This window comes from Salvelinus fontinalis, chromosome 18 (assembly GCF_029448725.1).
Source record: "Salvelinus fontinalis isolate EN_2023a chromosome 18, ASM2944872v1, whole genome shotgun sequence".
Lineage (NCBI taxonomy): Eukaryota > Metazoa > Chordata > Actinopteri > Salmoniformes > Salmonidae > Salvelinus > Salvelinus fontinalis.
The window spans coordinates 47354153-47381441 of NC_074682.1; the positions used below are offsets into that span (position 1 = coordinate 47354153).

General features: G+C 32.0%; 1 protein-coding gene across 2 annotated transcripts in view; it reads right to left on the bottom strand.

Annotated features, from left to right (window-relative positions):
* LOC129815658 (copine-9-like) overlaps positions 1 to 27289 on the bottom strand; it is a 177293-nt gene that overhangs the window by 13064 nt on the left and 136940 nt on the right. For both annotated transcript variants that reach the window (XM_055869654.1, XM_055869655.1), the window contains exons 18-19: positions 2242 to 2344; positions 2058 to 2115 (exon numbers count right to left, since the gene is read on the bottom strand). In XM_055869654.1, the coding sequence (XP_055725629.1) occupies positions 2058 to 2115; positions 2242 to 2344 (161 nt within the window). The remainder of the gene's footprint in view (positions 1 to 2057; positions 2116 to 2241; positions 2345 to 27289) is intronic.

Consider the following 27289-nt stretch of genomic DNA (forward strand, 5'->3'; position numbering starts at 1 on the left):
CCCTCCACACACTCTGGAGCAAGCAGTCAACCCACCACACACTCTGGAGCAAGCAGTCAACCCACCACACACTCTGGAGCAAGCAGTCAACCCACCACACTCTGGAGCAAGCAGTCAACCCACCACACTCTGGAGCAAGCAGTCAACCCACCACACACTCTGGAGCAAGCAGTCAACCCACCACACTCTGGAGCAAGCAGTCAACCCACCACACTCTGGAGCAAGCAGTCAACCCACCACACTCTGGAGCAAGCAGTCAACCCACCACACACTCTGGAGCAAGCAGTCAACCCACCACACTCTGGAGCAAGCAGTCAACCCACCACACTCTGGAGCAAGCAGTCAACACAACTCTTTCTCACTTTGCGAGGAAGACACAGGCTTAATTTCAAATTGTACCCTATTCACTATTTAGTCCACTACTTTTGACCACAGGCATAAGGGAGGCATCCAGAATCCCGTTCCTTGGAGTTCCATTTCAGGATTTCCCTTGGCCAGGCCATTGTGCACTTGCTGCATTGTCATCATTACCCAGGGATAATGATAAAATAATTTATATGTTTAAAGATAATGATTAAATAATTCTACCCTGAAACCTAACTATTAGGGATTATAGTTTATGTAGCAGGTATAAGGAATAATTAAAGTATTAAACGTAAGTCCAACTAGGCTCAGAAGAGACCTGTAAGGGAGAGAAATGTGTGTGTGTGTGTGTGCCTAAGAAAATACAGAGAACAATTCAACTGTGTTTGACCCGACCTGGCTAGAACTCTGAGAAACTTATGATAGTACAGGGAGTACTTCTCAAGGTTTCCCTAATCTCTGGGGAATGGAACTGTCGGCGGGTAGTGATACACAGTGGTGAGAACTCTGGAGAAGGATACAACTCACCTACTGTTCGTGTGTATGTGTGTATGTAGGATATCTACTGTTTGTATGGAAGTATGTGCGTAAGTAAGGAGCAAGGTATAAAATGGATATCTTTGTATAATGGACTTCAGAGTGCTGTCGTGAATAAACATTTTGACTATTGTAAGCTGGGACTCGTCTGTTTCATACTCTGGGTTGCAGACTGAGTAGATTAATTGAAGTTTATGAACATTGATAACGAAATTCCCATAACAGATAAAAATGAGCATGGTAGGTAGAGAAGGATATCACCCCAACAGAATTATCTCCTGCTGCATATTACTGTTAGCAAAACAAAATGGTACCACAAGTAAACAATGTGAGTGAATGGATTGTTTACATTGTAATATTATTGTGCTCTGCCATTAGCCTTCTGAGCTAAAGCCAGGTGACCCAGGTAACAGAGCCAAAGGCTGACCCATCGGGCGTGTGTTCATTAGGCACCATACGGAAGAAATGGACTGAAACAGGGAGGGACGACATGGGCATTGCTCATTTCGTGTTCGATTGCAAGACATTTTAAAACGTTTTCCATGGTCTGCCCTACTGAATACGATCCAGGAGTCACTCACTCTGAGTTCCCCTCCACTGAGAGACATGACACAGGAGTCACGACCTGTTACCAATGAGGCTAATGCAATGCTAATGATTCTTTGGGATGGGGAGAAGGAATGAACACTCCCCTCTTCCTGGACAGCTACTAATAACGTTAGTTTTACTCCGCCCAGTGCACCTTGGGCGTGCAGGCTTTTGTTCCAACCCTACTATAAGATATACTATATACTATATACTATATGCTGCTCGTCAGGATCAGCTCAAGTGTGTTAGAAGAGTGTAACAGGTCCAGAGCAAAAGCCCAGCTCTGCAAGAGGAGGGATGGGCATCCTCGCTGTAGTGCCAAGGCAGGGAGAGAGCGAGGAGGGGATTCACCAGTTCCTAAAACCTTTGGGAAGGAGATTGCAGTAAGTGTTGTTTTGTCACCTACCCTGCTGATCGTTAGTGCACTTCACTGGCTGTGAAGCCTCTGATCAGAAGCTGTGAACTTTAAAAGGCTTGAATGGCTTTTTTGACAGTGGAGCTAGCTAGCTACTTTGGGCGTGCGCACACACACATGCCGGATGCACATGCGCACACACACACACACTTACCGTCAAACTCAGCAGGGCCTACTCCCACTATGATGATAGACATGGGCAGAGCGGCAGCCTGTGAGAAAGGGGATAACACACAAAGGTGATGTGTGAGGTATATGTGCCGATAACATACACACACATACACATATATACACACGTATATGTGCCGATAACACACACACATACGATAAGCACTCACATTGACCACAGCCTCCTTGGTCTGCACCATGTCTGAGATGACTCCGTCTGTGATCATCAACAGCACAAAGTACTGGGATCCGTCAGTCACATCCTCAGCACACCTGCATAGAGCAACACACCACATGTTGAAACCTCAGCTTCTGTGTATACTGTATGTGTATGTGAGTAGGTGTAGTTGTGTGTGCGTGCGCGTGTATATGTGTGTGTGTGTATATATATGTATGTATGTATGTATGTATGTATGTATGTATGTATGTATGTATGTATGTATGTATGTATGTATGTATGTATGTGTGTATGTATATGATGTGTGTGTGTGTGTAAGAGAGACTTTCTTCTGTCTTCTGGTTTTCTGTAGTAATATAGCATTACACAACTATTTGAGTACCGTTACACTAAACTGAGCTCCATTGTCAGACATTATGTTGTCTAGACCTACACGTTCTCACATCAGAATTAGACGTTCATCCATGTTTCTCAAAAGTCCAATTTCGAAGTTGTTCCAAACGTCCAATTTCAAAGTGTTTAAGGTTAAGTTTAGGCATAAACTTAGAATTTTTAAGGTTGGTTTTAAGTTTAGGCATTACATCTGAATTCTTAAGGTAAGGGCATTAACTCTGAATGGTTAAGGTAAGGGTTAAGGTTTGGGATAGGCTTAAAACAAACATTTCAAAAACAACTTTCTAAGTGACAGAAATGTTGTGTTGTGTCACGCCCTGACGTAGATTGTTTTGTATGTTTCTATTTTTAGTTTGGTCAGGGTGTGATGTGGGTGGGTATTCTATGTCTGGGTATTCTATGTTGTAGGTCTATGTTTTCTGTTTCTGTGTGTTTGGCCTGGTGTGGTTCCCAATCAGAGGCAGCTGTCTATCGTTGTCTCTGATTGGGAGCCATATTTAGGTAGTCTGTTTTCCCACTTTTGTTTGTGGGTGGTTGTTTCCTGTTTAGTGTTTTGTTTTACCTTTCAGGACTGTTCGTTTGTCGTTTTTTGTTGTTTGTCAAGTGTTTTCGTATTTTATTAAAAAAAATATGACCACTTACCACGCTGCACCTTGGTCCTCCTCTCCTTCTCTAGACGACAATCATTACATGTTGTCTAGACTGTTGATATAGAAGTGTTGTGTTTTGTCGAGAATGAGGTTTTACAGTATTTGAACAATCTCAAATAGCTGTCTGTCCCTTTTAATAGCCGGGCATCAGCACAGATTTCAGCAAATAAACGTATATATTTCAAATAAACGGCAGGTCTAAATAAATTGATTAAGAGTGATCAGTGAGCACCATAAAGAAGAGCAACATCATTATATGAGACAGCAGTCTGGTTTGACATGGTCAAACATTGAATACTGAAGTCTATGTGCTGTGATATCGATGCAACTACAAGGATACAATGCGCAATAGAGTATCACAGTATGATTCATAATACCCATAAGACCTAGCTGTCAAACAGGGAAATGGTTCCAATTGTTTTTGCACCATTCATTTTTCCTATAGGGGACTTTAGAAACACTTAAAATAAGGGCTGTGTTTCGTGTAAGCTTACCCTGGCATGACGTTTTGATAACCGTGTAAATTTCTCCAGGACAAGGTGACTTTTATCAATATATTAGCCTGTATTTACCCCCTAAAATGAAATGCTAATTAGCTGCTAATGTGGCTATCATAAAGAACTACAAATGCCCTGATGATCTGGATGAGATAAGGTAAGAATCTCCGGATTAACTATCTAATGTTAGCTTAATGTAGTAATGAATAAATTGGCTACAATTCTTTACATTTACAATTGTGTTAACTGTCTTGTGCAAGTTTAAAATTGACACCAAACTTGTTAGCAAAGGTGTCAGCTAGAAATGAGTTTGCAGGGATTTGTAGTTTTGCATGTCTACTTTAATGCTAAGTAGCATTTTTGAATCAGAGTAAATAGAGATGAATATATAGGCAAAAGTCGCCTTGTCCGGGCTTCCCGAGTGGCGCAGCGTTCTAAGGCACTGCATCGCAGTGTTGCAGTGTCACTACAACCTCTTGGCTCATCACACTCCTGCGCCTCCTTGTGGTTGGCCGGGCGCCTGCAGGCTGACCCCGATCGTCAGATAAACAGTGTTTCCTCCGACACATTGGTACGGCTGGCTTCTGGGTTAAGCGAGCGGGTTTTAAGAAGTGCGGTTTGACGGGTCATGTTCCGGAGGACCCATGACTCGACCTTCGCCTCTACCGAGCCCGTTGGTGAGTTGCAGCGATGAGACAAGATAGTAATCACGAAATTGGGGAGAAAAGGGGGTAAAAATGAGAATAAATAAATAAATAATAAGTCACCTTGTCCGAGAGAGTTGCATGGTTATCAAAATGTCACGCCAGGGTAAGCCTACAGAAAACACAGCCCTTCATTTTAAGTGTTTCTAAAATCCCCTATGGAAAAAATAATTGATGGAAAAACGATTGGAACCATTTCCTTGTTTGATCGCTAGATGTTAAGGCTATTATGACACCTCCACCATGAGGCTCTATGAGTGGGAGAATGGAGCTGAAGTTCAAAATCAGCGGGTGCATGATCACAAGCCTACTGTAGTATTTACAAGTCTGATCTGTGATGGATTTGTTATTATGTTTATAATGGTCACAATAAACAGTGTGGTAGTCTTTTCAACAATTGATTAGGAAAAAGCTGTGTGCATTAAGGAAACAGACGCGTGGCTCAAATAGAAGGCTGTCTCTAATAAGCGCTGGTTATGTTCAGTGATGGAAGCAAATAAAGGCCCGGCCTGTTAATTGATGTTTTACAGTAGAAGTGTTGCATTGTCCAGACTGTTCACATAAACATGGCAGTTTTTGCTGAGTGTTTTTGTGTAGGTGTTTGTCAGGCAGGTAATGGTAAGAGACAGCGGGGCGGACAAAGACCCACTGGCTGCTGCCTGTCTGATTGGACAAAGACCCCCTGGCTCACTGTCTGATTGGCTCACTCTCACCGTCTGGCCGGAGGGGCATAGGAAAAGAGTGCAGCGTAAATGGATTTGAGTACTATCACATCCTCTCTATCTCTCTGTGTCTCTCTCTGTGTCTACTTCTCTCACACTAGTGTGTGAAAGTCTCTCTCCCTCTCCAGGAAACAGTGGATAGGAGAGGTGGGTGGTGTTCGAGAACCAAAATAATTCCCTGTAGCTCTTGTTTTCAACTCCACTTGAGGTGGAATGTGGTAGTAATTACTATAGTCTCTGCTGCTGTGCTGAAATGTGGTAGTAATTACTATAGTCTCTGCTGCTGTGCTGGAATGTGGTAGTGTGGTAGTGATCACTAATCTGTGGTAGTGATTACTTTAATGTGCTAGTTATTACTAATCTGTGCTAGTTATTACTAATCTGTGCTAGTTATTACTATAATGTGATAGTTATTACTATAATGTGGTAGTTATTACTATAATGTGGTAGTTATTACTATAATGTGGTAGTTATTACTATAATGTGGTAGTTATTATAAAATCTGTGGTAGTTATTACTATCATGGGATAGTTATTACTAATCTGTGCTAGTTATTACTATAATGTGGTAGTTATTACTATAATGTGGTAGTTATTACTATAGTGTGGTAGTTATTACTATAGTGTGGTCGTTATTACTATAGTGTGGTATGTATTACTAACCTGTGGTATTTATTACTAACCTGTGGTAGTTATTACTAATCTCTGGTAGTTATTACTAATCTCTGGTAGTTATTACTAATCTGTGGTAGTTATTACTAATCTGTGGTAGTTATTACTATAGTGTGGTAGTTATTACTATAGTGTGGTAGTTATTACTATAGTGTGGTAGTTATTACTATAATGTGGTAATTATTACAAATCTGTGGTAGTTATTACTGTCATGTGGTAGGTATTACTGTCATGTGGTAGTTATTACTGTCATGTGGTAGTTATTACTGTCATGTGGTAGTTATTACTAATCTCTGGTAGTTATTACTAATCTGTGGTAGTTATTACTAATCTGTGGTAGTTATTACTATAGTGTGGTAGTTATTACTATAGTGAGGTAGTTATTACTATAGTGTGGTAGTTATTACTATAATGTGGTAATTATTACAAATCTGTGGTAGTTATTACTGTCATGTGGTAGTTATTACTGTCATGTGGTAGTTATTACTGTCATGTGGTAGTTATTACTGTCATGTGGTAGTTATTACTGTCATGTGGTAGTTATTACTGTCATGTGGTAGTTATTACTATATTGTGGTAGTTATCACTATCATGTGCTAGTTATCACTATCATGTGCTAGTTATCACTATCATGTGCTAGTTATTACTATCATGTGCTAGTTATTACAATCATGTGCTAGTTATTACAATCATGTGCTAGTTATTACAATCATGTGCTAGATATTAAAATCATGTGCTAGTTATTACAATCATGTGCTAGTTATTACAATCATGTGCTAGTTATTACTATAATGTGCCAGTTATTACTATAATGTGCCAGTTATTACTAATCTGTTGTAGTTATTACTAATCTGTGGTAGTTATTACTAATCTGTGGTAGTTATTACTAATCTGTGGTAGTTATTACTATAATGTGGTAGTTATCACTATCATGTGCTAGTTATCACTATCATGTGCTAGTTATTACTATCATGTGCTAGTTATTACAATCATGTGCTAGTTATTACAATCATGTGCCAGTTATTACTATAATGTGCCAGTTATTACTATAGTGCGGTAGTTATTACTATAATGCGGTAGTTATTACTATAATGCGGTAGTTATTACTATAATGTGGTAGTTATTACTATAATGTGATAGTTATTACTATAATGTGGTAGTTATTACTATAATGTGGTAGTTATTACTAATCTGTGGTAGTTATTACCATAGTGTGGTAGTTATTACTATAGTGTGGTAGTTATTACTATAGTGTGGTAGTTATTACTAATCTGTGGTAGTTATTACTATAGTGTGGTAGTTATTACTATAGTGTGGTAGTTATTACTATAATGTGGTAGTTATTACTAATCTGTGGTAGTTATTACTATAGTTTGGTTGTTATTACTGTAATGTGGTAGTTATTACTATAGTGTGGTAGTTATTACTATAGTGTGGTAGTTATTACTATAATGTGGTAGTTATTACTAATCTGTGGTAGTTATTACTATAGTTTGGTTGTTATTGCTGTAATGTGGTAGTTATTAATGTAATGTGGTAGTTATTACTAATCTGTGGTAGTTATTACTATAATGTGGTAGTTATTACTATAATGTGGTAGTTATTACCATAATGTGGTAGTTATTACCATAATGTGGTAGTTATTACCATAATGTGGTAGTTATTACTAATCTGTGGTAGTTATTACTATAGTGTGGTAGTTATTACTAATCTGTGGTAGTTATTACTATGATGTGGTAGTTATTACTATAATGTGGTAGTTATTACTATAATGTGGTAGTTATTACTATAATGTGGTAGTTATTACTATAGTGTGGTAGTTATTACTATAGTGTGGTAGTTATTACTATAGTGTGGTAGTTATTACTATAGTGTGGTAGTTATTACTATAGTGTGGTAGTTATTACTATAGTGTGGTAGTTATTACTATAGTGTGGTAGTTTTTACTATAGTGTGGTAGTTTTTACTAAAGTGTGGTAGTTTTTACTATAGTGTGGTAGTTTTTACTAAAGTGTGGTAGTTATTACTATAGTGTGGTAGTTATTACTATAGTGTGGTAGTTATTACTATAGTGTGGTAGTTATTACTATAATGTGGTAGTTATTACTATAATGTGGTAGTTATTACTAATCTGTGGTAGTTATTACTAATCTGTGGTAGTTATTACTGTAATGTGGTAGTTATTACTATAGTGTGGTAGTTATTACTGTAATGTGGTAGTTATTACTGTAATGTGGTAGTTATTACTACAGTGTGGTAGTTATTACTATAGTGTGGTAGTTATTACTATAGTGTGGTAATTATTACTATAGTGTGGTAGTTATTACTATAACGTGGTAGTTATTACTATAACGTGGTAGTTATTACTATAACGTGGTAGTTATTACTATAACGTGGTAGTTATTACCATAGTGTGGTAGTTATTACTATAGTGTGGTAGTTATTACTATAGTGTGGTAGTTATTACAAATCTGTGGTAGTTATTACTATAATGTGGTAGTTATTACTATAATGTGGTAGTTATTACTATAATGTGGTAATTATTACTAATCTGTGGTAGTTATTACTATCATGTGGTAGTTATTACTGTCATGTGGTAATTATTACTAATCTGTGGTAGTTATTACTATAATATGCTATTTATTACAAATCTGTGGTAGTTATTACTATGATGTGCTAGTTATTACTGTCATGTGGTAGTTATTACTGTCATGTGGTAGTTATTACTAATCTGTGGTAGTTATTACTATAATATGCTATTTATTACAAATCTGTGGTAGTTATTACTATCATGTGCTAGTTATTACTGTCATGTGGTAGTTATTACTGTCATGTGGTAGTTATTACTAATCTGTGGTAGTTATTACTATAATATGCTATTTATTACTAATCTGTGGTAGTTATTACTAATCTGTGGTAGTTATTACTAATCTGTGGTAGTTATTACTATAATGTGGTAGTTATTACTGTCATGTGGTAGTTATTACTGTCATGTGGTAGTTATTACTGTCATGTGGTAGTTATTACTATATTGTGGTAGTTATTACTATATTGTGGTAGTTATCACTATCATGTGGTAGTTATCACTATCATGTGCTAGTTATCACTATCATGTGCTAGTTATTACAATCATGTGCTAGTTATTACAATCATGTGCTAGTTATTACAATCATGTGCTAGTTATTACAATCATGTGCTAGTTATTACAATCATGTGCTAGTTATTACTATAATGTGCTAGTTACTACTATAATGTGGTAGTTATTACTAATCTGTGGTAGTTATTACTAATCTGTGGTAGTTATTACTATAGTGTGGTAGTTATTACTATAGTGTGGTATAGTGTGGTAGTTATTACTAATCTGTTGTAGTTATTACTAATCTGTGGTAGTTATTACTAATCTGTGGTAGTTATTACTATAATGTGGTAGTTATTACTATAATGTGGTAGTTATTACTATAATGTGGTAGTTATTACTATAATGTGGTAGTTATTACTATAATGTGGTAGTTATTACTAATCTGTGGTAGTTATTACTATAGTGTGGTAGTTATTACTATAGTGTGGTAGTTATTACTATAGTGTGGTAGTTATTACTATAGTGTGGTAGTTATTACTATAATGTGGTAGTTATTACTAATCTGTGGTAGTTATTACTAATCTGTGGTAGTTATTACTAATCTGTTGTAGTTATTACTAATCTGTGGTAGTTATTACTAATCTGTGGTAGTTATTACTAATCTGTGGTAGTTATTACTATAGTTTGGTTGTTATTACTGTAATGTGGTAGTTATTACTATAGTGTGGTAGTTATTACTATAGTGTGGTAGTTATTACTATAATGTGGTAGTTATTACTAATCTGTGGTAGTTATTACTATAGTTTGGTTGTTATTGCTGTAATGTGGTAGTTATTAATGTAATGTGGTAGTTATTACTAATCTGTGGTAGTTATTACTATAATGTGGTAGTTATTACTATAATGTGGTAGTTATTACCATAATGTGGTAGTTATTACCATAATGTGGTAGTTATTACCATAATGTGGTAGTTATTACTAATCTGTGGTAGTTATTACTATAGTGCGGTAGTTATTACTAATCTGTGGTAGTTATTACTATGATGTGGTAGTTATTACTATAATGTGGTAGTTATTACTATAATGTGGTAGTTATTACTATAATGTGGTAGTTATTACTATAGTGTGGTAGTTATTACTATAGTGTGGTAGTTATTACTATAGTGTGGTAGTTATTACTATAGTGTGGTAGTTATTACTATAGTGTGGTAGTTATTACTATAGTGTGGTAGTTATTACTATAGTGTGGTAGTTTTTACTATAGTGTGGTAGTTATTACTATAATGTGGTAGTTATTACTATAGTGTGGTAGTTATTACTATAATGTGGTAGTTATTACTATAATGTGGTAGTTATTACTAATCTGTGGTAGTTATTACTAATCTGTGGTAGTTATTACTGTAATGTGGTAGTTATTACTATAGTGTGGTAGTTATTACTGTAATGTGGTAGTTATTACTGTAATGTGGTAGTTATTACTACAGTGTGGTAGTTATTACTATAGTGTGGTAGTTATTACTATAGTGTGGTAATTATTACTATAGTGTGGTAGTTATTACTATAACGTGGTAGTTATTACTATAACGTGGTAGTTATTACTATAACGTGGTAGTTATTACTATAACGTGGTAGTTATTACTATAGTGTGGTAGTTATTACTATAGTGTGGTAGTTATTACTATAGTGTGGTAGTTATTACAAATCTGTGGTAGTTATTACTATAATGTGGTAGTTATTACTATAATGTGGTAGTTATTACTATAATGTGGTAATTATTACTAATCTGTGGTAGTTATTACTATCATGTTGTAGTTATTACTGTCATGTGGTAATTATTACTAATCTGTGGTAGTTATTACTATAATATGCTATTTATTACAAATCTGTGGTAGTTATTACTATGATGTGCTAGTTATTACTGTCATGTGGTAGTTATTACTGTCATGTGGTAGTTATTACTAATCTGTGGTAGTTATTACTATAATATGCTATTTATTACAAATCTGTGGTAGTTATTACTATCATGTGCTAGTTATTACTGTCATGTGGTAGTTATTACTGTCATGTGGTAGTTATTACTAATCTGTGGTAGTTATTACTATAATATGCTATTTATTACTAATCTGTGGTAGTTATTACTAATCTGTGGTAGTTATTACTATAGTGTGGTAGTTATTACTATAGTGTGGTATAGTGTGGTAGTTATTACTAATCTGTTGTAGTTATTACTAATCTGTGGTAGTTATTACTAATCTGTGGTAGTTATTACTAATCTGTGGTAGTTATTACTATAATGTGGTAGTTATTACTGTCATGTGGTAGTTATTACTGTCATGTGGTAGTTATTACTGTCATGTGGTAGTTATTACTATATTGTGGTAGTTATTACTATATTGTGGTAGTTATCACTATCATGTGGTAGTTATCACTATCATGTGCTAGTTATTACAATCATGTGCTAGTTATTACAATCATGTGCTAGTTATTACAATCATGTGCTAGTTATTACAATCATGTGCTAGTTATTACAATCATGTGCTAGTTATTACTATAATGTGCTAGTTACTACTATAATGTGGTAGTTATTACTAATCTGTGGTAGTTATTACTAATCTGTGGTAGTTATTACTATAGTGTGGTAGTTATTACTATAGTGTGGTATAGTGTGGTAGTTATTACTAATCTGTTGTAGTTATTACTAATCTGTGGTAGTTATTACTAATCTGTGGTAGTTATTACTATAATGTGGTAGTTATTACTATAATGTGGTAGTTATTACTATAATGTGGTAGTTATTACTATAATGTGGTAGTTATTACTATAATGTGGTAGTTATTACTAATCTGTGGTAGTTATTACTATAGTGTGGTAGTTATTACTATAGTGTGGTAGTTATTACTATAGTGTGGTAGTTATTACTATAGTGTGGTAGTTATTACTATAGTGTGGTAGTTATTACTATAATGTGGTAGTTATTACTAATCTGTGGTAGTTATTACTAATCTGTGGTAGTTATTACTAATCTGTTGTAGTTATTACTAATCTGTGGTAGTTATTACTAATCTGTGGTAGTTATTACTAATCTGTGGTAGTTATTACTAATCTGTGGTAGTTATTACTATAGTGCGGTAGTTATTACTATAGTGCGGTAGTTATTACTATAATGCGGTAGTTATTACTATAATGGGGTAGTTATTACTATAATGTGGTAGTTATTACTATAATGTGATAGTTATTACTATAATGTGGTAGTTATTACTATAATGTGGTAGTTATTACTAATCTGTGGTAGTTATTACTATAGTGTGGTAGTTATTACTATAGTGTGGTAGTTAATACTATAGTGTGGTAGTTATTACTAATCTGTGGTAGTTATTACTATAGTGTGGTAGTTATTACTATAGTGTGGTAGTTATTACTATAATGTGGTAGTTATTACTAATCTGTGGTAGTTATTACTATAGTTTGGTTGTTATTACTGTAATGTGGTAGTTATTACTATAGTGTGGTAGTTATTACTATAGTGTGGTAGTTATTACTATAATGTGGTAGTTATTACTAATCTGTGGTAGTTATTACTATAGTTTGGTTGTTATTGCTGTAATGTGGTAGTTATTAATGTAATGTGGTAGTTATTACTAATCTGTGGTAGTTATTACTATAATGTGGTAGTTATTACTATAATGTGGTAGTTATTACCATAATGTGGTAGTTATTACCATAATGTGGTAGTTATTACCATAATGTGGTAGTTATTACTAATCTGTGGTAGTTATTACTATAGTGTGGTAGTTATTACTAATCTGTGGTAGTTATTACTATGATGTGGTAGTTATTACTATAATGTGGTAGTTATTACTATAATGTGGTAGTTATTACTATAATGTGGTAGTTATTACTATAGTGTGGTAGTTATTACTATAGTGTGGTAGTTATTACTATAGTGTGGTAGTTATTACTATAGTGTGGTAGTTATTACTATAGTGTGGTAGTTTTTACTATAGTGTGGTAGTTTTTACTATAGTGTGGTAGTTTTTACTATAGTGTGGTAGTTTTTACTAAAGTGTGGTAGTTATTACTATAGTGTGGTAGTTATTACTATAGTGTGGTAGTTATTACTATAGTGTGGTAGTTATTACTATAATGTGGTAGTTATTACTATAATGTGGTAGTTATTACTAATCTGTGGTAGTTATTACTAATCTGTGGTAGTTATTACTGTAATGTGGTAGTTATTACTATAGTGTGGTGGTTATTACTGTAATGTGGTAGTTATTACTGTAATGTGGTAGTTATTACTACAGCGTGGTAGTTATTACTATAGTGTGGTAGTTATTACTATAGTGTGGTAGTTATTACTATAGTGTGGTAGTTATTACTATAACGTGGTAGTTATTACTATAACGTGGTAGTTATTACTATAACGTGGTAGTTATTACTATAACGTGGTAGTTATTACTATAACGTGGTAGTTATTACTATAGTGTGGTAGTTATTACTATAGTGTGGTAGTTATTACAATAGTGTGGTAGTTATTACAAATCTGTGGTAGTTATTACTATAATGTGGTAGTTATTACTATAATGTGGTAGTTATTAATATAATGTGGTAATTATTACTAATCTGTGGTAGTTATTACTATCATGTGGTAGTTATTACTGTCATGTGGTAATTATTACTAATCTGTGGTAGTTATTACTATAATATGCTATTTATTACAAATCTGTGGTAGTTATTACTATGATGTGCTAGTTATTACTATAATATGCTATTTATTACAAATCTGTGGTAGTTATTACTATGATAAGCTAGTTATTACTGTCATGTGGTAGTTATTACTGTCATGTGGTAGTTATTACTAATCTGTGGTAGTTATTACTATAATATGCTATTTATGACAAATCTGTGGTAGTTATTACTATCATGTGGTAGTTATCACTATCATGTGCTAGTTATTACAATCATGTGCTAGTTATTACAATCATGTGCTAGTTATTACAATCATGTGCTAGTTATTACAATCATGTGCTAGTTATTACAATCATGTGCTAGTTATTACTATAATGTGCTAGTTACTACTATAATGTGGTAGTTATTACAATCATGTGCTAGTTATTACAATCATGTGCTAGTTATTACAATCATGTGCTAGTTATTACTATAATGTGCTAGTTATTACTATATTGTGGTAGTTATCACTATCATGTGGTAGTTATCACTATCATGTGCTAGTTATTACAATCATGTGCTAGTTATTACAATCATGTGCTAGTTATTACAATCATGTGCTAGTTATTACAATCATGTGCTAGTTATTACTATAATGTGCTAGTTACTACTATAATGTGGTAGTTATTACTAATCTGTGGTAGTTATTACTAATCTGTGGTAGTTATTACTATAGTGTGGTAGTTATTACTATAGTGTGGTATAGTGTGGTAGTTATTACTAATCTGTTGTAGTTATTACTAATCTGTGGTAGTTATTACTAATCTGTGGTAGTTATTACTATAATGTGGTAGTTATTACTATAATGTGGTAGTTATTACTATAATGTGGTAGTTATTACTATAATGTGGTAGTTATTACTATAATGTGGTAGTTATTACTAATCTGTGGTAGTTATTACTATAGTGTGGTAGTTATTACTATAGTGTGGTAGTTATTACTATAGTGTGGTAGTTATTACTATAGTGTGGTAGTTATTACTATAATGTGGTAGTTATTACTAATCTGTGGTAGTTATTACTAATCTGTGGTAGTTATTACTAATCTGTTGTAGTTATTACTAATCTGTGGTAGTTATTACTAATCTGTGGTAGTTATTACTAATCTGTGGTAGTTATTACTAATCTGTGGTAGTTATTACTATAGTGCGGTAGTTATTACTATAGTGCGGTAGTTATTACTATAATGCGGTAGTTATTACTATAATGGGGTAGTTATTACTATAATGTGGTAGTTATTACTATAATGTGATAGTTATTACTATAATGTGGTAGTTATTACTATAATGTGGTAGTTATTACTAATCTGTGGTAGTTATTACTATAGTGTGGTAGTTATTACTATAGTGTGGTAGTTATTACTATAGTGTGGTAGTTATTACTAATCTGTGGTAGTTATTACTATAGTGTGGTAGTTATTACTATAGTGTGGTAGTTATTACTATAATGTGGTAGTTATTACTAATCTGTGGTAGTTATTACTATAGTTTGGTTGTTATTACTGTAATGTGGTAGTTATTACTATAGTGTGGTAGTTATTACTATAGTGTGGTAGTTATTACTATAATGTGGTAGTTATTACTAATCTGTGGTAGTTATTACTATAGTTTGGTTGTTATTGCTGTAATGTGGTAGTTATTAATGTAATGTGGTAGTTATTACTAATCTGTGGTAGTTATTACTATAATGTGGTAGTTATTACTATAATGTGGTAGTTATTACTATAATGTGGTAGTTATTACCATAATGTGGTAGTTATTACCATAATGTGGTAGTTATTACCATAATGTGGTAGTTATTACTAATCTGTGGTAGTTATTACTATAGTGTGGTAGTTATTACTAATCTGTGGTAGTTATTACTATGATGTGGTAGTTATTACTATAATGTGGTAGTTATTACTATAATGTGGTAGTTATTACTATAGTGTGGTAGTTATTACTATAGTGTGGTAGTTATTACTATAGTGTGGTAGTTATTACTATAGTGTGGTAGTTATTACTATAGTGTGGTAGTTTTTACTATAGTGTGGTAGTTTTTACTATAGTGTGGTAGTTTTTACTATAGTGTGGTAGTTTTTACTAAAGTGTGGTAGTTATTACTATAGTGTGGTAGTTATTACTATAGTGTGGTAGTTATTACTATAGTGTGGTAGTTATTACTATAATGTGGTAGTTATTACTATAATGTGGTAGTTATTACTAATCTGTGGTAGTTATTACTAATCTGTGGTAGTTATTACTGTAATGTGGTAGTTATTACTATAGTGTGGTAGTTATTACTGTAATGTGGTAGTTATTACTGTAATGTGGTAGTTATTACTACAGCGTGGTAGTTATTACTATAGTGTGGTAGTTATTACTATAGTGTGGTAGTTATTACTATAGTGTGGTAGTTATTACTATAACGTGGTAGTTATTACTATAACGTGGTAGTTATTACTATAACGTGGTAGTTATTACTATAACGTGGTAGTTATTACTATAGTGTGGTAGTTATTACTATAGTGTGGTAGTTATTACAATAGTGTGGTAGTTATTACAAATCTGTGGTAGTTATTACTATAATGTGGTAGTTATTACTATAATGTGGTAGTTATTAATATAATGTGGTAATTATTACTAATCTGTGGTAGTTATTACTATCATGTGGTAGTTATTACTGTCATGTGGTAATTATTACTAATCTGTGGTAGTTATTACTATAATATGCTATTTATTACAAATCTGTGGTAGTTATTACTATGATGTGCTAGTTATTACTATAATATGCTATTTATTACAAATCTGTGGTAGTTATTACTATGATGTGCTAGTTATTACTGTCATGTGGTAGTTATTACTGTCATGTGGTAGTTATTACTAATCTGTGGTAGTTATTACTATAATATGCTATTTATGACAAATCTGTGGTAGTTATTACTATCATGTGCTAGTTATTACTGTCATGTGGTAGTTATTACTGTCATGTGGTAGTTATTACTGTCATGTGGTAGTTATTACTGTCATGTGGTAGTTAATACTTACCTGTGGTAATTATTACTTATCTGTGGTAATTATTACTTATCTGTGGTAGTTATTACTATAATGTGGTAGTGATTACTAATCTGTGGTAGTTATTACTATAACGTGGTTGTTATTACTATAGTGTGGTAGTTATTACTATAGTGTGGTAGTTATTACTAATCTGTGTTAGTTATTACTAATCTGTGGTAGTTATTACTAATCTGTGGTAGTTATTACTGTAATGTGGTAGTTATTACTGCAATGTGGTAGTTATTACTGTAATGTGGTAGTTATTACTATAGTGTGGTAGTTATTACTATAACGTGGTAGTTATTACTATAACGTGGTAGTTATTACTATAACGTGGTAGTTATTACTATAACGTGGTAGTTATTACTATAACGTGGTAGTTATTACTATAACGTGGTAGTTATTACTATAGTGTGGTAGTTATTACTATAGTGTGGTAGTTATTACTATAGTGTGGTAGTTATTACTAATCTGTGGTAGTTATTACTATAATGTGGTAGTTATTACTATAATGTGGTAGTTATTACTATAATGTGGTAGTTATTACTATAATGTGGTAGTTATTACTATAATGTGGTAATTATTACTAATCTGTGGTAGTTATTACTATCATGAGGTAGTTATTACTATAATGTGGTAGTTATTACTATAATGTGGTAGTTATTAATATAATGTGGTAATTATTACTAATCTGTGGTAGTTATTACTATCATGTGGTAGTTATTACTGTCATGTGGTAATTATTACTAATCTGTGGTAGTTATTACTATAATATGCTATTTATTACAAATCTGTGGTAGTTATTACTATGATGTGCTAGTTATTACTATAATATGCTATTTATTACAAATCTGTGGTAGTTATTACTATGATGTGCTAGTTATTACTGTCATGTGGTAGTTATTACTGTCATGTGGTAGTTATTACTAATCTGTGGTAGTTATTACTATAATATGCTATTTATTACAAATCTGTGGTAGTTATTACTATCATGTGCTAGTTATTACTGTCATGTGGTAGTTATTACTGTCATGTGGTAGTTATTACTGTCATGTGGTAGTTATTACTGTCATGTGGTAGTTAATACTTACCTGTGGTAATTATTACTTATCTGTGGTAATTATTACTTATCTGTGGTAGTTATTACTATAATGTGGTAGTGATTACTAATCTGTGGTAGTTATTACTATAACGTGGTAGTTATTACTATAGTGTGGTTGTTATTACTATAGTGTGGTAGTTATTACTATAGTGTGGTAGTTATTACTAATCTGTGGTAGTTATTACTAATCTGTGGTAGTTATTACTAATCTGTGGTAGTTATTACTGTAATGTGGTAGTTATTACTGCAATGTGGTAGTTATTACTGTAATGTGGTAGTTATTACTATAGTGTGGTAGTTATTACTATAGTGTGGTAGTTATTACTATAACGTGGTAGTTATTACTATAACGTGGTAGTTATTACTATAACGTGGTAGTTATTACTATAACGTGGTAGTTATTACTATAACGTGGTAGTTATTACTATAACGTGGTAGTTATTACTATAGTGTGGTAGTTATTACTATAGTGTGGTAGTTATTACTATAGTGTGGTAGTTATTACTAATCTGTGGTAGTTATTACTATAATGTGGTAGTTATTACTATAATGTGGTAGTTATTACTATAATGTGGTAGTTATTACTATAATGTGGTAATTATTACTAATCTGTGGTAGTTATTACTATCATGAGGTAGTTATTACTGTCATGTGGTAGTTATTACTATTATGTGGTAATTATTACTAATCTGTGGTAGTTATTACTATGATATGCTATTTATTACTAATCTGTGGTAGTTATTACTATCATGTGCTAGTTATTACTGTCATGTGGTATTTATTACTGTCATGTGGTAGTTATTACTGTCATGTGGTAGTTATTACTGTCATGTGGTAGTTATTACTGTCATGTGGTAGTTATTACTATCATGTGGTAGTTATTACTATCATGTGGTAGTTATTACTATCATGTGGTAGTTATTACTATCACGTGGTAGTTAATACTTACCTGTGGTAGTTATTACTTATCTGTGGTAATTATTACTTATCTGTGGTAATTATTACTTATCTGTGGTAGTTATTACTATAATGTGGTAGATATTACTATAGTGTGGTAGTTATTACTATAGTGTGGTAGTTATTACTATAATGTGGTAGTTATTACTAATCTGTGGTAGTTATTACTAATCTGTGGTAGTTATTACTAATCTGTGGTAGTTATTACTATAATGTGATAGTTATTACTATAATGTGGTAGTTATTACTATAATGTGTTAGTTATTACTATAATGTGGTAGTTATTACTATAATGTGGTAGTTATTACTAATCTGTGGTAGTTATTCCTAATCTGTGGCAGTTATTACTATAGTGTGGTAGTTATTACTATAGTGTGGTAGTTATTACTATAGTGTGGTAGTTATTACTATAGTGTGGTAGTTATTACTATAGTGTGGTAGTTATTACTATAGTGTGGTAGTTATTGCTAATCTGTGGTAGTTATTACTAATCTGTGGTAGTTATTACTATAGTGTGGTAGTTATTACTGTAATGTGGTAGTTATTACTATCATGTGGTAGTTATTACTATCATGTGGTAGTTATTACTATAATGTGGTAGTTATTACTAATCTGGGGTAGTTATTACTGTAATGTGGTAGTTATTACTGTAATGTGGTAGTGATTACTATAGTGTGGTTGTTATTACTATAGTGTGGTAGTTATTACTATAGTGTGGTAGTTATTACTATAATGTGGTAGTTATTACTATAATGTGGTAGTTATTACTAATCTGTGGTAGTTATTACTAATCTGTGGTAGTTATTACTATAATGCGGTAGTTATTACTATAATGCGGTAGTTATTACTATAATGCGGTAGTTTTTACTATAGTGCGGTAGTTTTTACTATAGTGCGGTAGTTTTTACTATAGTGCGGTAGTTTTTACTATAGTGTGGTAGTTTTTACTATAGTGTGGTAGTTTTTACTATAGTGTGGTAGTTATTACTATAGTGTGTTAGTTATTACTATAGTGTGGTAGTTATTACTATAGTGTGGTAGTTATTACTATAATGTGGTAGTTATTACTATATTGTGGTAGTTATTACTATAATGTGGTAGTTATTACTAATCTGTGGTAGTTATTACTATAGTGTGGTAGTTATTACTATAGTGTGGTAGTTATTACTATAGTGTGGTAGTCATTACTATAGTGTGGTAGTTATTACTATAGTGTGGTAGTTATTACTATAGTGTGGTAGTTATTACTAATCTGTGGTAGTTATTACTAATCTGTGGTAGTTATTACTAATCTGTGGTAGTTATTACTAATCTGTGGTAGTTATTACTAATCTGTGGTAGTTATTACTGTAATGTGGTAGTTATTACTATAGTGTGGTAGTTATTACTGTAATGTGGTAGTTATTACTGTAATGTGGTAGTTATTACTACAGCGTGGTAGTTATTACTATAGTGTGGTAGTTATTACTATAGTGTGGTAGTTATTACTATAGTGTGGTAGTTATTACTATAACGTGGTAGTTATTACTATAACGTGGTAGTTATTACTATAACGTGGTAGTTATTACTATAACGTGGTAGTTATTACTATAGTGTGGTAGTTATTACTATAGTGTGGTAGTTATTACAATAGTGTGGTAGTTATTACAAATCTGTGGTAGTTATTACTATAATGTGGTAGTTATTACTATAATGTGGTAGTTATTAATATAATGTGGTAATTATTACTAATCTGTGGTAGTTATTACTATCATGTGGTAGTTATTACTGTCATGTGGTAATTATTACTAATCTGTGGTAGTTATTACTATAATATGCTATTTATTACAAATCTGTGGTAGTTATTACTATGATGTGCTAGTTATTACTATAATATGCTATTTATTACAAATCTGTGGTAGTTATTACTATGATGTGCTAGTTATTACTGTCATGTGGTAGTTATTACTGTCATGTGGTAGTTATTACTAATCTGTGGTAGTTATTACTATAATATGCTATTTATGACAAATCTGTGGTAGTTATTACTATCATGTGCTAGTTATTACTGTCATGTGGTAGTTATTACTGTCATGTGGTAGTTATTACTGTCATGTGGTAGTTATTACTGTCATGTGGTAGTTAATACTTACCTGTGGTAATTATTACTTATCTGTGGTAATTATTACTTATCTGTGGTAGTTATTACTATAATGTGGTAGTGATTACTAATCTGTGGTAGTTATTACTATAACGTGGTTGTTATTACTATAGTGTGGTAGTTATTACTATAGTGTGGTAGTTATTACTAATCTGTGGTAGTTATTACTAATCTGTGGTAGTTATTACTAATCTGTGGTAGTTATTACTGTAATGTGGTAGTTATTACTGCAATGTGGTAGTTATTACTGTAATGTGGTAGTTATTACTATAGTGTGGTAGTTATTACTATAGTGTGGTAGTTATTACTATAACGTGGTAGTTATTACTATAACGTGGTAGTTATTACTATAACGTGGTAGTTATTACTATAACGTGGTAGTTATTACTATAACGTGGTAGTTATTACTATAACGTGGTAGTTATTACTATAGTGTGGTAGTTATTACTATAGTGTGGTAGTTATTACTGTAGTGTGGTAGTTATTACTAATCTGTGGTAGTTATTACTATAATGTGGTAGTTATTACTATAATGTGGTAGTTATTACTATAATGTGGTAGTTATTACTATAATGTGGTAGTTATTACTATAATGTGGTAATTATTACTAATCTGTGGTAGTTATTACTATCATGAGGTAGTTATTACTATAATGTGGTAGTTATTACTATAATGTGGTAGTTATTAATATAATGTGGTAATTATTACTAATCTGTGGTAGTTATTACTATCATGTGGTAGTTATTACTGTCATGTGGTAATTATTACTAATCTGTGGTAGTTATTACTATAATATGCTATTTATTACAAATCTGTGGTAGTTATTACTATGATGTGCTAGTTATTACTATAATATGCTATTTATTACAAATCTGTGGTAGTTATTACTATGATGTGCTAGTTATTACTGTCATGTGGTAGTTATTACTGTCATGTGGTAGTTATTACTAATCTGTGGTAGTTATTACTATAATATGCTATTTATTACAAATCTGTGGTAGTTATTACTATCATGTGCTAGTTATTACTGTCATGTGGTAGTTATTACTGTCATGTGGTAGTTATTACTGTCATGTGGTAGTTATTACTGTCATGTGGTAGTTAATACTTACCTGTGGTAATTATTACTTATCTGTGGTAATTATTACTTATCTGTGGTAGTTATTACTATAATGTGGTAGTGATTACTAATCTGTGGTAGTTATTACTATAACGTGGTAGTTATTACTATAGTGTGGTTGTTATTACTATAGTGTGGTAGTTATTACTATAGTGTGGTAGTTATTACTAATCTGTGGTAGTTATTACTAATCTGTGGTAGTTATTACTAATCTGTGGTAGTTATTACTGTAATGTGGTAGTTATTACTGCAATGTGGTAGTTATTACTGTAATGTGGTAGTTATTACTATAGTGTGGTAGTTATTACTATAGTGTGGTAGTTATTACTATAACGTGGTAGTTATTACTATAACGTGGTAGTTATTACTATAACGTGGTAGTTATTACTATAACGTGGTAGTTATTACTATAACGTGGTAGTTATTACTATAACGTGGTAGTTATTACTATAGTGTGGTAGTTATTACTATAGTGTGGTAGTTATTACTAATCTGTGGTAGTTATTACTATAATGTGGTAGTTATTACTATAATGTGGTAGTTATTACTATAATGTGGTAGTTATTACTATAATGTGGTAATTATTACTAATCTGTGGTAGTTATTACTATCATGAGGTAGTTATTACTGTCATGTGGTAGTTATTACTATTATGTGGTAATTATTACTAATCTGTGGTAGTTATTACTATGATATGCTATTTATTACTAATCTGTGGTAGTTATTACTATCATGTGCTAGTTATTACTGTCATGTGGTATTTATTACTGTCATGTGGTAGTTATTACTGTCATGTGGTAGTTATTACTGTCATGTGGTAGTTATTACTGTCATGTGGTAGTTATTACTATCATGTGGTAGTTATTACTATCATGTGGTAGTTATTACTATCATGTGGTAGTTATTACTATCACGTGGTAGTTAATACTTACCTGTGGTAGTTATTACTTATCTGTGGTAATTATTACTTATCTGTGGTAATTATTACTTATCTGTGGTAGTTATTACTATAATGTGGTAGATATTACTATAGTGTGGTAGTTATTACTATAGTGTGGTAGTTATTACTATAATGTGGTAGTTATTACTAATCTGTGGTAGTTATTACTAATCTGTGGTAGTTATTACTAATCTGTGGTAGTTATTACTATAATGTGATAGTTATTACTATAATGTGGTAGTTATTACTATAATGTGTTAGTTATTACTATAATGTGGTAGTTATTACTATAATGTGGTAGTTATTACTAATCTGTGGTAGTTATTCCTAATCTGTGGCAGTTATTACTATAGTGTGGTAGTTATTACTATAGTGTGGTAGTTATTACTATAGTGTGGTAGTTATTACTATAGTGTGGTAGTTATTACTATAGTGTGGTAGTTATTACTATAGTGTGGTAGTTATTACTATAGTGTGGTAGTTATTGCTAATCTGTGGTAGTTATTACTAATCTGTGGTAGTTATTACTATAGTGTGGTAGTTATTACTGTAATGTGGTAGTTATTACTATCATGTGGTAGTTATTACTATCATGTGGTAGTTATTACTATAATGTGGTAGTTATTACTAATCTGGGGTAGTTATTACTGTAATGTGGTAGTTATTACTGTAATGTGGTAGTGATTACTATAGTGTGGTTGTTATTACTATAGTGTGGTAGTTATTACTATAGTGTGGTAGTTATTACTATAATGTGGTAGTTATTACTATAATGTGGTAGTTATTACTAATCTGTGGTAGTTATTACTAATCTGTGGTAGTTATTACTATAATGCGGTAGTTATTACTATAATGCGGTAGTTATTACTATAATGCGGTAGTTTTTACTATAGTGCGGTAGTTTTTACTATAGTGCGGTAGTTTTTACTATAGTGCGGTAGTTTTTACTATAGTGTGGTAGTTTTTACTATAGTGTGGTAGTTTTTACTATAGTGTGGTAGTTATTACTATAGTGTGTTAGTTATTACTATAGTGTGGTAGTTATTACTATAGTGTGGTAGTTATTACTATAATGTGGTAGTTATTACTATATTGTGGTAGTTATTACTATAATGTGGTAGTTATTACTAATCTGTGGTAGTTATTACTATAGTGTGGTAGTTATTACTATAGTGTGGTAGTTATTACTATAGTGTGGTAGTCATTACTATAGTGTGGTAGTTATTACTATAGTGTGGTAGTTATTACTATAGTGTGGTAGTTATTACTAATCTGTGGTAGTTATTACTAATCTGTGGTAGTTATTACTAATCTGTGGTAGTTATTACTAATCTGTGGTAGTTATTACTAATCTGTGGTAGTTATTACTGTAATGTGGTAGTTATTACTATAGTGTGGTAGTTATTACTATAGTGTGGTAGTTTTTACTATAGTGTGGTAGTTTTTACTATAGTGTGGTAGTTTTTACTATAGTGTGGTAGTTTTTACTATAGTGTGGTAGTTATTACTATAGTGTGGTAGTTATTACTAGAATGTGGTAGTTATTACTAGAATGTGGTAGTTATTACTAATCTGTGGTAGTTATTACTATAGTGTGGTAGTTATTACTATAGTGTGGTAGTTATTACTAAAATGTGGTAGTTATTACTAATCTGTGGTAGTTATTACTAATCTGTGGTAGTTATTACTGTAATGTGGTAGTTATTACTGTAATGTGGTAGTTATTACTGTAATGTGGTAGTTATTACTGTAATGTGGTAGTTATTACTATAGTGTGGTAGTTATTACTATAGTGTGGTAGTTATTACCATAGTGTGGTAGTTATTACTATAGTGTGGTAGTTATTACTATAACGTGGTAGTTATTACTATAACGTGGTAGTTATTACTATAACGTGGTAGTTATTACTATAACGTGGTAGTTATTACTATAACGTGGTAGTTATTACTATAGTGTGGTAGTTATTACTATAGTGTGGTAGTTATTACTATAGTGTGGTAGTTATTACTAATCTGTGGTAGTTATTACTATAATGTGGTAGTTATTACTATAGTGTGGTAGTTATTACTATAGTGTGGTAGTCATTACTATAGTGTGGTAGTTATTACTATAGTGTGGTAGTTATTACTATAGTGTGGTAGTTATTACTAATCTGTGGTAGTTATTACTAATCTGTGGTAGTTATTACTAATCTGTGGTAGTTATTACTAATCTGTGGTAGTTATTACTGTAATGTGGTAGTTATTACTATAGTGTGGTAGTTATTCCTATAGTGTGGTAGTTTTTACTATAGTGTGGTAGTTTTTACTATAGTGTGGTAGTTTTTACTATAGTGTGGTAGTTTTTACTATAGTGTGGTAGTTATTACTAATCTGTGGTAGTTATTACTATAATGTGGTAGTTATTACTATAGTGTGGTAGTTATTACTATAGTGTGGTAGTCATTACTATAGTGTGGTAGTTATTACTATAGTGTGGTAGTTATTACTATAGTGTGGTAGTTATTACTAATCTGTGGTAGTTATTACTAATCTGTGGTAGTTATTACTAATCTGTGGTAGTTATTACTAATCTGTGGTAGTTATTACTGTAATGTGGTAGTTATTACTATAGTGTGGTAGTTATTCCTATAGTGTGGTAGTTATTACTATAGTGTGGTAGTTATTACTATAGTGTGGTAGTTATTACTATAGTGTGGTAGTTATTACTATAGTGTGGTAGTTTTTACTATAGTGTGGTAGTTTTTACTATAGTGTGGTAGTTATTACTATAGTGTGGTAGTTATTACTAGAATGTGGTAGTTATTACTAGAATGTGGTAGTTATTACTAGAATGTGGTAGTTATTACTAGAATGTGGTAGTTATTACTAATCTGTGGTAGTTATTACTATAGTGTGGTAGTTATTACTATAGTGTGGTGGTTATTACTATAGTGTGGCGGTTATTACTAAAATGTGGTAGTTATTACTAATCTGTGGTAGTTATTACTAATCTGTGGTAGTTATTACTAATCTGTGGTAGTTATTACTGTAATGTGGTAGTTATTACTGTAATGTGGTAGTTATTACTGTAATGTGGTAGTTATTACTATAGTGTGGTAGTTATTACTATAGTGTGGTAGTTATTACTATAGTGTGGTAGTTATTACTATAGTGTGGTAGTTATTACTATAACGTGGTAGTTATTACTATAACGTGGTAGTTATTACTATAACGTGGTAGTTATTACTATAACGTGGTAGTTATTACTATAGTGTGGTAGTTATTACTATAGTGTGGTAGTTATTACTAATCTGTGGTAGTTATTACTATAATGTGGTAGTTATTACTATAATGTGGTAGTTATTACTATAATGTGGTAATTATTACTAATCTGTGGTAGTTATTACTATCATGAGGTAGTTATTACTGTCATGTGGTAGTTATTACTATTATGTGCTAATTATTACTAATCTGTGGTAGTTATTACTATAATATGCTATTTATTACAAATCTGTGGTAGTTATTACTATCATGTGCTAGTTATTACTGTCATGTGGTATTTATTACTGTCATGTGGTAGTTATTACTGTCATGTGGTAGTTATTACTGTCATGTGGTAGTTATTACTGTCATGTGGTAGTTATTACTGTCATGTGGTAGTTATTACTATCATGTGGTAGTTATTTCTATCATGTGGTAGTTATTACTATCACGTGGTAGTTATTACTTATCTGTGGTAATTATTACTTATCTGTGGTAATTATTACTTATCTGTGGTAGTTATTACTATAATGTGGTAGATATTACTATAGTGTGGTAGTTATTACTATAGTCTGGTAGTTATTACTATAATGTGGTAGTTATTACTATAATGTGGTAGTTATTACTATAATGTGGTAGTTATTACTATAATGTGGTAGTTATTACTATAATGTGGTAGTTATTACTATAATGTGGTAGTTATTACTATAATGTGGTAGTTATTACTAATCTGTGGTAGTTATTACTAATATGTGGTAGTTATTACTAATCTGTGGCAGTTATTACTATAGTGTGGTAGTTATTACTATAGTGTGGTAGTTATTACTATAGTGTGGTAGTTATTACTATAGTGTGGTAGTTATTACTATAGTGTGGTAGTTATTGCTAATCTGTGGTAGTTATTACTAATCTGTGGTTGTTATTACTATAGTGTGGTAGTTATTACTGTAATGTGGTAGTTATTACTATCATGTGGTAGTTATTACTATAATGTGGTAGTTATTACTATAATGTGGTAGTTATTACTAATCTGTGGTAGTTATTACTAATCTGTGGTAGTTA